The sequence below is a fragment of the Dipodomys spectabilis genome, unplaced genomic scaffold, assembly GCF_019054845.1.
Source record: "Dipodomys spectabilis isolate Male_0828 unplaced genomic scaffold, ASM1905484v1 ptg000197l, whole genome shotgun sequence".
Taxonomy (NCBI): Eukaryota; Metazoa; Chordata; class Mammalia; order Rodentia; family Heteromyidae; genus Dipodomys; species Dipodomys spectabilis.
The window spans coordinates 7832334-7846322 of NW_024870874.1; the positions used below are offsets into that span (position 1 = coordinate 7832334).

At 37.9% G+C, this 13989-nt stretch overlaps 1 protein-coding gene across 1 annotated transcript in view; it reads right to left on the minus strand.

Moving 5' to 3' along the window:
• Nucleotides 1-13989, minus strand: part of Cttnbp2 (cortactin binding protein 2) — a 117229-nt gene that overhangs the window by 67498 nt on the left and 35742 nt on the right. The window contains exon 3 of the mRNA XM_042696006.1: nt 5213-5437. Within this exon, the coding sequence (XP_042551940.1) occupies nt 5213-5437 (225 nt within the window). The remainder of the gene's footprint in view (nt 1-5212; nt 5438-13989) is intronic.

Below are 13989 nucleotides of genomic sequence, written 5' to 3' on the forward strand. Positions count from 1 at the left end.
GCTGAAAGGAAGTTTTGTAGTGGGTAATATATCACTAAATCCTTTGGAAAACTGCACTAGATTGTGTGGAAGAACGTAGGGGAACTAACACAGCTTCCCCAGTAGTGAGGAAGTAGGTGGTGGCTTCCAGAATAGCAGCAGAGACTGAGCCATGAAAGAAAAGGCACTGAACATACACTTTCACAGAATGAAAGGGAAAAGAGTATGTAGGTGGGAGCTCATTGGCCATGCAAAGGCAATCAGTTCTAAGTCAAAACAGAAAACCGAGAGGAAAGTAATTATGGTCATTTAAAATATGAAAAGGTGGAAACTGTTTGTTATACCCTAAGTCTCCCATGAAATTTCACTACATTCCATGTTACTGGTCCAAATCTTCTAATCCTCATGGCACCATTACCATCTTACCTTTGCTACCTCTATCCACTTGTTCACTCAAATAGATAACAATAAGCTATAATAAAAGCTCTTTTTAATTTTTTTTCTATAGCACAAGGTCTGTAGTAACCAGTTAGCAATTCGGTCTCTGCATTCCCATCTGCCCCTTCCTTTTAACCCAGAATATCAAAAGGGAAGTCAAGGCCTGAAAGCCAGGTTTTCCAGGTTCTTATCTATTTGGATGAGGCAAATGGCCCTATCCTAAACATCTCAGCTGAAGCTACAGACCTATGCTTCAAGGTTCCTTAATACTTGCTCTTTCTTGGTTCTGAGGAATGAACATGCATTTTGATACACATGAATCAGCCAAAATGATCATTCCTGTTCCAAGCATGCTAAATACTCTTCCTAAAAATATTATATCATATTATTGGATGAAATTCAAGAAAGCAATTTAAAAATTTAAAGGAAATTTTTAAATGGTAAGGTAACCATTATATAAAGAATTAAAACAACATCAAACATAAAGGAAAAATAAATACACTTATTTACAACAGAAAAAAAGTGCATGAAATAAAGCATACAAGACAATTGACTTGGGATTGGGAAGGTGGCTCAGTGGTAGAGTGCTTGCCTTGCATGCATGAGGCCCTGGGTTCGATTCCTCCGCACCACATAAGCAAAAAGAAAAAAGCCGGAAATGGCGCTGTGGCTCAAGTGGTAGAGCCCTAGCCTTGAGCTGAAGAGCTGGCCAATCCTGGGGCTTGAACTCAGGGGCTCGGCACTGTCCCTGAGCTTCTTTTGCTCAAAGCTAACACTCTACCACTAGAGCCATAGTGTCACTTCCAGCTTCTTCTCTATTTGGTACTGAAGAATCATACCCAGGGCTTCATGCATGCTAGTCAAGCATTCTACCACTAAGCCATATTCCCAGCTTGCTCTTTTTTTTAAAAAAAAACCACTTCTTTGACTGTCTAACACTAGAAACTCCTTTTCTAGAAACTCGAACTTAAAAAATTCTACCCTACGTAAGCAAAGACTCTTCAATAGTTACCAGGGAGAAGATGCAGGGCATACGTTGGGTCCATCACCTGTACCTGTCTTGAGCTTCCAGTAAGAAACTTGTGATGCAAGAAATAGGGCTGAACAGCATACTTGGAACAATAAGCAAATGATGATCAGGTGTTGCCTGGCTTCAGCACAGCAGAGGGATAAGCCACAGCTTCTAGCTTTTATCAACAGAAGCAGATATTAGGGCAGAGTAGCTTCCTGGAGAATATTCATCATCTGTGATACTGGCTGGTAAGAGCTGATCTCTGTGTGTTCCAACCAGGCTGAGCAGTACTGAAAAATGGCTAACATTTCTGTAAGCCTGTCTATAAATGCCCTTTCTGCCTAAATCAATCAACATTGGCTTCACATGTATAAAATGAAGAATCCTGTTGGAGACAGCTAATGCTATGTAACCAACTAAATTATGCCAAGCTGCTACTCAGAGTAATAAAACACAGCAATCTTAATGAAATCTTTTTCCTGATGGAAAGAACCACTTTTCTTCTAATTTTCCTAGATAGTATTTTGACTTCTTTTTAAGAGCTCTATTCCAATTTCTTATTCCAGGGTGAGAAATGATGGTTGCTCAGTATGAATAACATGTTTGGAAATACATGTATTTCCTCTACAGTTTTCCAATACATTAAAATAGACGCTCTATTAAGGCATGGTGCAAAAAATAAATTTTTCTACCCTAGGTTTCTGGCTCAAAACAAAGACTAGAAGACCAGAGGCTAAGTTCCCCATGATGACTACTCATTAGCTTATTCAACGTGGTTTTACAGGCTCAGCCTATTTGCCAAATTGACTCTTGCCCAAATTTCTCTGGCACACAAATTGTCAAACAGTTAACCCTCCTATTAGTAGTCTCAGCAGGAACCAACACATGAATGGGCACAGAGCCTCTCCTCCTAGCTTGGAGCCCAACCACAGCAGCGTTCAGGCCAAATGTCATAGAATTACCGATGAGGTATGCCAGTGACAGACCATGCACACTGGAATTGGAGATAGTGGGGCCTTCGCTTTCCCAGACTTTTACTCTGGCAGTGTTTTAAGGAAATTGGACTTGTTTAAAATAATGGATATATTTTTCTCTTACTCTTTTCTAGATTTCTGAACCTGAAAGGGAAGACGTTTGGTGAAAGTATTCACTTTCAGTAATATGGGGGACAGATAATTTTGCCGGCAAAAAGATGGCTTTCAGGTTTCTGGTTTTGTGAGATACAAGGTAAGACTAGAAGCGGAAACTCTGCTCACACTCTGTAATCTGCTGGAATACTCCTTATGGATAGCAAAGCAGAACTGTCTATGAAAGCTACCCTTCACTGAAGCTATCCAGCCAAGGAATCCAGACATAAAAGGTTCCCTGTATCCCTGTTACACAAGGAGGCTGACCCATGTTAGCCTCTCAGGGACCATAGGACACAAACAATTTCCTTTCATTCCCAGACAGGTTGGAAATGACCCAGTCATTCAAAAATAGACAGGATGTAAGTTGATTTTAAAAGTCTGCTAGATAATAAAATCTTTGATTCAGCTAGAAACGGCTTCCTTATTTTCTCCTAAGAGAGAAATGATAAATAAAATGCAAAAGTGAAGTAAAACTGAGAAAAGTACACATTTTCATAGAATAAATGAATACAAAATGTCCTCTTGATATTTGATAATGTAGTATAAAATCCAGCAGAAATAATCTATTATGATCTAGCCCATTTGACACAAAGAACATAATTGACATATATTCCATCCAAGACATACAAATGAGTCTCAGTGACATCAGCTGAAATACACCGGCCCTTGCTTATGCGGTTTGTGGGAAGTTTGTGGTTTGTAGGGTCCAGAAACTCTAGTGGTTGTCTGTAGGGCTTTTAGAATTGGAGTAAAACTGAATTTTGGCCCATGCCCATGAAGGCAAATTCTCTTCTGCTTTACTATTACTCCTAGCACTTTAATTTTCTCCCATGTAACAGACTGAGAAAAATGTATTCAACACCTACAGCAGTACATTTGCATTTATATGTTATTAAAAGACATAATTACAAGGAAAAGACACACACTAAGCGTCACTATCATAAACATTTATAGTATGGTGCAACGTTCAGGTTAACTTTCTAGATGTTAAATGTGAGAATTCCCTCAAAAGCATAAATAGAAGAAACATTTTAACGCATGGCTCAATAATGATGGAGAAACCTATCATTTTAAATCTACTCATACCAGATAGCAATACCTTCTCTGCTTCCACCCTTTCCACAGGAAAGGCAGTGTATTAGAACGACAAAATTGAAAATCTTTTTTTTTTTGGAGGGGGGGTCAGTCATGGGACTTGAACTCAGGGCCTAGACACTGTCCCTGATCTGACTTTTTATTCAAGGCTAGCACTCTACTACTGGGAGCCATGGGTCCTCTTACAGTTTTTGGTTTCTGGTTTGATTTTGGCCATTAACTGAAGTTAGAGTCTCATGGACTTTCCTGTCCTGACTGTCCTTGAAACTCAATCCTCAGATCTCAGTCTCCTGAGTTGTGAGGATTATTATAAGTGTGAGCTACCAGTGCCCAGCTGAAGTTTCATCAAACTTGGTCCTTTTTGAAGCATCTACTCAAATGTAAGAAATGCCAGTGTGCTGGTGGGAATGGGAGGAGAGGTTGGAGGTTGGTTTAAAAGAGCACAAGTCAGCAGATGTGGGAGTCCAGGCAGCACATCCCAACAGAAAGTTTGCTATTATTCAGGGCTTGAAAAGGAGATCACTGTGACACAAGACCTACCCAGTAAACCTTCCCTCTATTCTCTCCATGCCATTTTCATCTTACAAAGAAATCATGAAAAAATTATCGAATAATAAAAAATAATTGCAGAGATATTTTGCCATGTGTTCTTTATTTGGCTTTATTGATGTTTGAACTTAGGGCCTTGTTCTTGCTTTGAAGGTGTTCTACTGCTTGATCCTGCCCCTAGCTTTCTTTTGTTTTTTGAGGTGGAATCTCCTTATCTTTTCTAGGGTAGGTTCAGAATGATGATCCTTCTTCCTTAGCCTCCCAAGCAGATAGGATTACAAGAGTACATCAAACATACCTGGTTGCAAAGAAATATTTTAGTAGATAGATGCTGGTTAAACTAAACTAAAGGATACTCCCATATAATGAGTCCTGGCTGCATTGCTGGGTTGACCCACTGTGAAGGAAGCATGACTGGTTTTTTTATTTTGTTTTTTTTTTGTTTGTTTTTGTTTTTACTAGAAAGAAGTCTTCTACTGCCTATACCCCTCACACAACATCTATGTACTTATTTTATTTTTTGGTTGGTCATGGGGCTTGAACTGCGGGCCTTGGTGCTGTCCCTGTAAGCTCAAGGTGAGCACTCTACTACTTGATCCACAGTGCCAGAAGTGGTTTTCTGGTGGTTAATTGGAGATAAGAGTCTCATGGACTTTTCTGCCCAGGCTGGCTTTCAACCACAATCCTCAGATCCTGAGATCTAGGCTAGGATTATAGGCGTGAGCCATCAGTGCCTGGCAAAAAAAATAATCTATATTTTAAAGACAGTTTCAAATAAACCATTATGAAAGCGTAATATTTGTCATACTTGATGATTTAGTGTTATTTTACATCTTAAACACTAAGTTCAAATTTTCAAAGGGACACCAGAACCATTTTAGCATTTTATCCTCCTAGAAACCTATCCTAATCCTTCATAAGAAGTTATCATTTAACAAAGAGTAAGCACCTCTAAGACCTGGTCCCTTCTATATTCTATCAAAGGGAAAAGGACTTGAAGCATCAGTACCTTCTTTTGTCTGCTCTCTGCAGCAGCCAGCTGTGCAGACATCCTTTCTTGCATTTTTCTGCAGTGGGCCATGACTGCTTCAAGAATGGACAGGGGGTTGGTACAAACTGGCTTCTTTTCTTTGTCACTGGAACTTGCTTCATAGTCTCTCTGGAGTGCCAAGAATGGGTCATTTAGATTAAATCTCCCGTATCGTTCCTGGATAAACACCTCCTTTCTGCGAGCCTACAACAAAAGCAGAGGAAACAAAAGCAGAGGAAAGTATTAAACTAATGAAGATCTATGGAAAGGTATGTATTTTAACAAAACAGTTTTAAAATTACTTTTCCAAATGGAATTCACAAGTGTTGTGAGTAATGGCTTACAATATCCGGTGGTGAGCCAAATGTCATTGTACACTCCCCTCAATCCCTGATGAGGGTAGCAGGTCATTTAGTCCACTTTTAAATTCTTCCTGCTATAGTTTGGGTCTTGAATGGAAATTTTTTCCCTAAGGCTCATGTGTTAAAGGCTTAGTCCCCAGCCCTTTGGGTTATTAGGAAGTGGTAGGATCTTTAGGAGGTGGGCTCCTGGAAGTAAGTCAGGTTACTGAGAGAGTATGCCTGTGAAAGGGATATTAAGATGTCATCCCATCCTCTCCCACAACTTCTCCCCTTGCTTCCCGGCCCTGCTTATCGGTGAGTAGAGGTGAGAAGCCCTCTACAACTACACCATACTGTTCTGTGCTGCCACACTCCCAAAGTAATAAAGCCAAATAGTCACAGAGTAATATTTCTGAAATTTGAGCTAAAGTATCATTTCCTCTTTTAAGCTAATTATCTCAGGGATTTTTGTCACAAGATGGAAAGCTAACTAACATACTTTTAAGAAAATTACCTTTTACATTAAAAATGATGCAAATATAATTTACCCATGATGCCCCACTCCCACAAGAATCTGAATTTTAGTACCATCTTTACTAACCTAAGATAAAAGTTGTGGTCAATACACACTATATACATATTACACTGTATACCTCATTAATTTGTGCAACTAAAATAATTTTAAATTATTTTAACAAAGTAACCTTAGAAATGCTGACATCCTAATTTTAAGAAAAGTACAAAAATAAAATCTCTTTAATGTTAAGTTATATTTTAAATAATAATCAGATAATAATAATCAGATAAATCACCTTCAAGCTTTTTTTCTATCCAGGTAGATATTGTAACAACATTTCACGGAAAAAAATTAAAAACTGTGAAATTTTGTAACATAAGAAAATCACAATATTCATATTTTACAAAGATTTTCCAAATAAAAACCATTCAGAAAATTTAAGAAAATGCATTTCCTCACTGTTAAAGGGAATTAAGATATAGTTTACAAAATCCCAGGATAGATTGCAACCTCACTTTAAATATCAGTCCATCAGTGACCAAGTTAATTTCACACACATGTGATGATCACCAAATATAATTTTCTATAATTAGCCTACAATGGTCTTAGCATAAAATGGAAAATAACAGTAGAAATACATTGAAAGCGAGCAACATTTTCCTAATTCAGGTCATGCTGGAATATCCACTAAAGGAAAAAAATTCAATGTTGCTGCCATTGGAAAAATTAAGTCAGAATAAATGAAGGTTAATTGCCCCAACCATTAAACGTGTTTTCTACAGAAATATTACATATCATTCCTCACTTTAAGGCATCAGCATTGAGCAGCTAAATTTTTCCATTTTTAGAACAATGCCAGCAAGCCAACAACCAGATGCAAACAAGTATTGTGACCCATGGGGAAAATATAATTTTTTTTCCTATTACCAAATTAGATTAAGAAATAACATGTACAAAAAGTCAAAATTCACAACACTAGCTTTCAGAAAATCATTTTAAATTTAAGATGAGTTAAAAGCATCCAGTGTTTCTAGATTGTTCAAATTCAATTATATAACCAATGCATTGAGTTAATATCATTTGAGAGATGCAATTCCAAAAGCACTTCTATTTCGTACTGCACTTTTTTCCTTAATAGGTATTCATTTAGCTCTTCCTCCATTCCAGGATGAAAACCTTGGTGGCCTTATAATTTTATAATCACTATATAATAACCCAATGTTAGTTAATTAGCTACTTTTTCATCACTGTGACCCAATACCTGACAGGGACAACTTTGAGTAGGAAGGATTTATTGAGCTCAGGATGGTGGATTGGTCCCATTTATACAAGATGAATGTTATGGTGGAAGAACACGCAACAGATGCTATCTACCTCATGGCAGCCAGGAAGCAGGAAGCAGAAAGCAGAACAGGAAGAGGCCAGGGGTAATAGACTTTCAAAAGACCCTTTCCCTGTGACCCATTTCCTCCAGCTCAGTCTCATCACCTAAAAGCTTCCAGAATTCCCCAGAATGTGTCACCAGCTACGGCTCAAACATTCAAAAAATGAGACTCTGGGAAAAATGTAATATTCAAGCCATTACATTAAGTCTACAGTCAAATCTCAGTTTGGTTATCTGAATATCCGTAAGAGATTCCTATCCTGCTAAGTGTCTGTTGCAAGCCAATGTCTACTCCTTGGGATTGGAATAGGTATTAACTACCTCTCTCCACTTATGAATGCCATCTCCCTTCCTTCAAGGATATTTTAGTGGGTTAGGAGGCACTGGAGATTGGTAATGATAGAAATGAAGGAGGAAAGTATGTCCCATCTTCTGGTTTACGTGGCTGGTCATTTTTACCACCTGAGCATAAGAAATCTGTATTAAAACAGTCTCTTGTTTCATAAAGTGCTTGATGACTCTTTGATGGACTACCTTATTCTAATTGTGAATTCCTTTGATCTTTGCTTTCTTGACATGCATTGTAAATTTCAAACAGGCTACCCAATCTGCAGGGCCCAGTGTAAAAGTAGAACTTGTTTAAAATTTATTGAGAATTTCAAGATGACCACAGCACAATGTTTAAGCAGGTGTGTGAGGGGGGGAGGGGGAATGAGGTTCTAACTGAAATGCTTTTGCAATGGTACAGGATGCAGGTCCGTGAAGGCAGCATAGCATATGCCTTTTGTGTTGCATTTGAAATCCAGCTTTCATTTGCTAAGGTCCAATGTTTTCTCCAGATTGTTCTCCTAAACTGGGCCAGAATGAATCTCATTCCCATAGTTTGATGCCCATGGCCCAACTGAATCGACAGGAAACATTCATGAATCTTTATCCAACAAAAGGTGGTACTCTTCACATGATGATCAATGTTATTGATTCCCTCCTGAAATTCACATCCACAGAATGGCTACTTGTTTAGCTCCTCCTCCCTCCCTTTAGCAAAACAAGATCTGCAGAAGAAACCAGTGACATAAAATTGTCTCTTACAGCCCTTGGTAAGAAGAGAAACATATCTGAATGGGGCAAGCACATAGCACAATCCTCTGTAGGGAAGCATTCTGATTAAAACCTCCCCTTTAAATCAACAACATTACTTTGTGTTCTTAGTATCAGTAAAAGGTTTATAGGCCAAAATTAGGTTTCAAGTGTTTCTTCTGAAAATTTGCATCTTGATCTTCATTTCTCTATTTGATGTTTCTCTATTATAACTTCCCTTCTGAAGCTAAATTTTAACAACTTGCTTTTGTTACTGGATATCTACTCACCCATTCAGCCTATTTTATGTTGTACCTTACCTGTAACACCATTTGTTAACACCTAATTAGCTTAAGATTGAGTGAATATTTAATGAATGATGTAAAATTTTTACACAATGTAACAAGTAAATGCAATTATCATGAAGCCATTTCCAATTTTTCCCATAGACTTCATAGTTTGAAAATATTAACAGCCTCTCCTTTCTTTTTTACTACTTTGAAATACTTTTCTATATTTTTGTTGTGTTTGGATTTAAAGTTACTGACTTTAAATATTCACATCCATGACAAACAATCAATTAAAGTGTCCCTTAAAATGAAGAAAATGTACACACACATATACATATGTCTTTATTCAGACATAAAGAAATGCAATGGTGTTGCTGCCAAATCTAGTAGAGTCCTGTTTGCTTCTTAGTGCCTAGACTGCTGAGCAAGGTAAAAGGAATCCTGAAGAAAAAATTTCTTAGGAGAAACTGTGCAAGATGTGTACACAGGAGGAACTTTCTTCTCAAGTCTTTGAGATGTGTTTCTTCTTCTATGCCTTGAGTCTGTGATTTGGGGGATGGTGCATGTTAGACAATTCCTGAGCTGTCTTTAAGGTATCTCTCTTATTATCACGATACAAAGTAATTGGTTTCTTTATAATGGCCCTCTCTTTTCAGGAAACAATTTGTTTTTCTTTGGTATCAACTTAATACTGGCTTGTTTGACCAAACTGGAAGTATTTCAAAAGCCAGGTTGTTTTAAAACATCCTCTGCCAGATCAATTATTCCATTGCCTTTAAACTTGGGCTTTCACAAAGTGTCTGGGCAAGGACAATATTCAGACAAATACTCTGATAGCATTTAATTTAAATGACCTCTAGTCCAATTTCCAGCAGGGTCTTTCTTACAATCTGAAAGTAATGAGCCCTGTCTATCACTCTACATTTCTGCTGGCATTCTGATCTTCTGAGCCCTGACTTAAACAGCCTAAACTCTCTTAAAGCATTGTTTTCTAACCTGTTTCTCCAAATATTTCACAAATCCTCCTACCAAACAAAGGCTTTGGAACCACATAGTCATGGACTCACAGTAATATTTGCAGTTCTGTTATCAATTTTCTTTGTCAATCAGTTTTTTGTTGTTGCTGCTGTGACAAAATAGTTGATAAAGAAGGAAAGATTTATTTTGACTCAAGACCTCAGAAGTTTCAGTTATAATCAATCCATGACTGCATTGGTCTTGAGTTCATGATGAGGCAGAAAATCATAGCAGCTGACCATGTGACAGAGGCTGCTAATAACCCCATGGTAGATAGAAAGCACAGAGATAGAGATAGAGAGGCCTAGAACTCAACAGCATTCTTTCAGTAACCTACTTCATCTAGCTACTTCTCATCTCCTCAAGTTTTCAGAACCTCCCAAAACAGTGACAACATCCAGGAACCAACCCTTTAATATATGAGCTTGGGAGAGGAGTGCTTCATATCCAAACTAATTCTAATTCAAAGGAAAATGGTAGCTGAGAGTTAGATCACACATTGCCCAAGACAAGAGGACCCTAGAAAGAACTCAATTCTCCCATCTAAAGCCCAGTGAAAACAGCATTAGAAAGACCACCTAAGGCAGCAGTTGGGGGGCTCGGGATGTGGCTTAGTGCTAGAGTCCTTGCCTTGCATGCATGAAGCTTTAAGATCAATTCCTCAATACCACATAAACAGAAAAAGCCACAAGTGGCACTGTGGTTTAAGTGGTAGAGTGTTAGCCTTGAGCAAAAGAACCTCAGGGACAGTGCTCAGGCCCTGAGTTCAAGATCCAGGACTGGCAAAAAATAAAAATAAATAAAGATAGCAGTTCACTCTTTGTAGTGACTGGTTTTTGAACTCTCAATGTAGACTGTATATAATAGACAGCCTTACACCACAGAAATGACAGAGGAAGTGCCCTGAGTTCAAACCCCACTATTGCCACAACAACAATAATAATAATGATAATGATAATAATGGCAGGTATAAATACTTTAATATATAAGGAAACAATGTGACAAAAATGATTTGAAATGTTTATCCTGCTAGGTTAAAATCTTTTTCCAGAAAAAATAAGCAAGAGCTGAAGGTGCAGATAATTTCTTGGTTTGTGCATTAGCATTACTTGAAAATGAAATGCATTTCAGGGAAATGAGTCACTAAGAAGACACAGAATAACTACAATTATAAAAACAGACTCTTCAAAGAACGCTCAAGCCTAGTCACACTGTTTTATGAAAATACAGTTCTATCAGAATCTGAAACTTATAAAAATCTTCTTGAGAAAGCCACAAGCAAGAAGTAAAAATACTGTCATTATTACTAGATAATTTAACATACAAAGATTTCCTTCTTTACCTTTCATTGTTCAGAACTGTCAGCTTGAAGTAATATTGAAGTAAAGAGGGATTCATTTCAATATCCTATCTTTCTATTACATGTTGTTGTCGCTTCTATCTGGTATATTCTATAAGTCTCATATATTAAAAGGCTTGATCACCAGCTTGGCTCTATTGGGAAGTTGTAGGAACTTTTTTTTTCTTTTGTTGGTCATGGGGCCTAATCTCTGGGCCTGGGCGCTGTCCCTCAGCTCTTCAGCTCAAGAGTAAGCACTCTACCACTGGAGCTACAGCACCACTTGCTGCTTTTTCTGCTTATGTGGTAATGAGGAATCGAACCCAGGCCTTCATGCAGGCAGGGCAAGCACTCTACCACTGAGCCACCTTCCCAGCCCAGTTGTAGGAACTTTTAAGAAGTAAGGCTTCGTGATTAGCTTAGAGGTCCTTGAGGGCTGCCATTGAATGACACTGTCAGTCCTCAGTTCTTCTCTACTTCATTCTCTCTGTCTCTTGGTTCCCAGCATGAGCTGAATGGTTTGCTATGCCTCACACTCTCACAATGATGGAAACTTTCTTATCCACACAGAAAAGGCCTAAAAGCAAGAGGTCCACCTGAACAAAAAGTGAAACCTCCAAAAATGTAAGCCAAAATAAGCACTTTTCTTCTTTGTATGAATTATATCAGGTATTATATTACAGGAGAGGAAAACTGACTGACTGAAACACATGCAGTATTCCTCAAGAGACTAAAACTTGCAATATGAATTGTTTTTAAATTGTAAAAAATAAAATCAGTTTTAAAATATAATCACAAACATGTAAGATCAATTTATCTTATAAAAAACCAAATGATTTTTGCAACAATAAAAAACTATTAACAGGAGACATCTTTCACTGAGGGTTTATTTACTGTTAGGTTCTTTTTTATTCATTTTGCCTGACAAGCCACAATGTCACGTCTGGTTTTCTGGTGGTTTATTGGAGGTAAGAGTCCCACAGACTTTCCTGCCCAGGCTGGCTTTGAACTGTGATTCTCAGATCTCAGGCTCCTGAGTAGCTAGGATTATAGGCTGAGCCACCAGCACCCAGCAATAAACACTTTTTTGATTCACATTTTAGAATTTAGGCTTAGAAAGATCCCCCCATTAATGTTCCAGTTCACATCAACAAGAGGTGGTTGTTCAGCCTAGGCAGTCTTTAAGCCTAAACTTCTGAGTACTAAAAGATAACTATCTTAGAACACTTTGGAAGAATAGAAGAAGGCATCAAAAATAAATGTAATTTACAGAGAAGTACAAAGAAATAACATTTAAGAGAAAGACAAACATCACAATGTTCTCAAGAAGTTTGTCTTCTCTCTGTCCTGCCTCTATTTCTGACCATATGTTAAGATGACTTAAGTAGGCTTAAACAGATGCTACAAGCTTCTTCATAGCCACACAAAATAAAATTGTCTCTCTATATAGCTGGTTTTATTTTTTATACAAATCACTGATAAACACACATCTAGGGAGACGGATGAGAAAACCTGTCCTCATCTCTGGCCAGCCTAACACATCTGTCACTGTCTGGATGCAAGCATACCAGGGAAGAAGGGACAGATAAATTAATGAGCCTAATCTGATGAGATGGTCATTTAGAGAAACAGATATGAGTCCCTTCGAGGAAAACCACAGAATCAACTATGAAAAACATCTCGGGATTTCAGCTAACAGTATGTTCAACATGCAAATGCTGATATGGAAACTCTCTCGCCAACCCCCTCACCAGCAACTTAACTATATGCTTTATTAATCAATAACACAGTTTTGTTTTGTGTTTTGTTTTGGTGCCAGCACTAGGGCTTGAACTCTGCCTTGGAGCTGTCAGGTGCTGTATGGCTCCAGCTCAAGGCTGGAGTTCTATCACTTGATTCACAGCCTAACTTCTCCATTTCCAAATCTCTCTCTCTCTCTCTCTCTCTCTCTCTCTCTCTCTCTCGTTCTCATGAAGTAAGATGTAATCACTACATTAATAGATGGAAATAAATCCAAGACTTAGAGGAGCATACACAAATACAATAGCCTGTGCACATAAAAAATATTTTTAAAAATCTTCTAATGAGAGTTTTGAAAAGATTGCAGAGAAAAATGCAAAGATTTGAAACTCACTGCCATTCCTGAATATAAAATCCATTCTAACATAAGGCACAATCTGTTCTAAAGCATCGTATTGAAGGGAAGGAGATACTGCTATGTCACTAACTTAAATACCCTTGCATTTATTAATGGGTATGTTTGTCAGCTCCTGTGGTTGATTTAAAGATGAGCTTGTTAGTATCATTTCTAGTCTCCTCCAAAAAAAAAATATACAATAGCTTTTCATTTGTGAATGTTCTAACTAATACTCCGCTCAGTTTTCTACAATTTGTTGATCCTGAGTAAATGGATACCATTTTCTGAGCAACAATTGTATTCTACAGCTTTCCAAAATCTGTAACATTTAATAAACTAGAAAAATAATAGTCTTTGTAAAGAGATGACGTAGAACATCTATAAGAAGCCTGTAGTGATTAATATGAGATCTGCTGATTGGGGGCAGGGAGGTAGTACTGGGGTTTGAACTCATTGCCTCACATTCTCACCTTTGCACTGAAAGTTGGTGTTCTACCACTTGATCCATGTCTTCACTTATGGCTTTCCTTTTTTGTTGGTTGCAGGACTTGAACTCAGGGCCTAGGAGCTGTCCCTGAGCCTCTCTGTGCTCAAGGCTAGCGCTCTACCATTTCCTATTTTTGAGTGGTTAACTGGAGATAAGAATCTCACGGG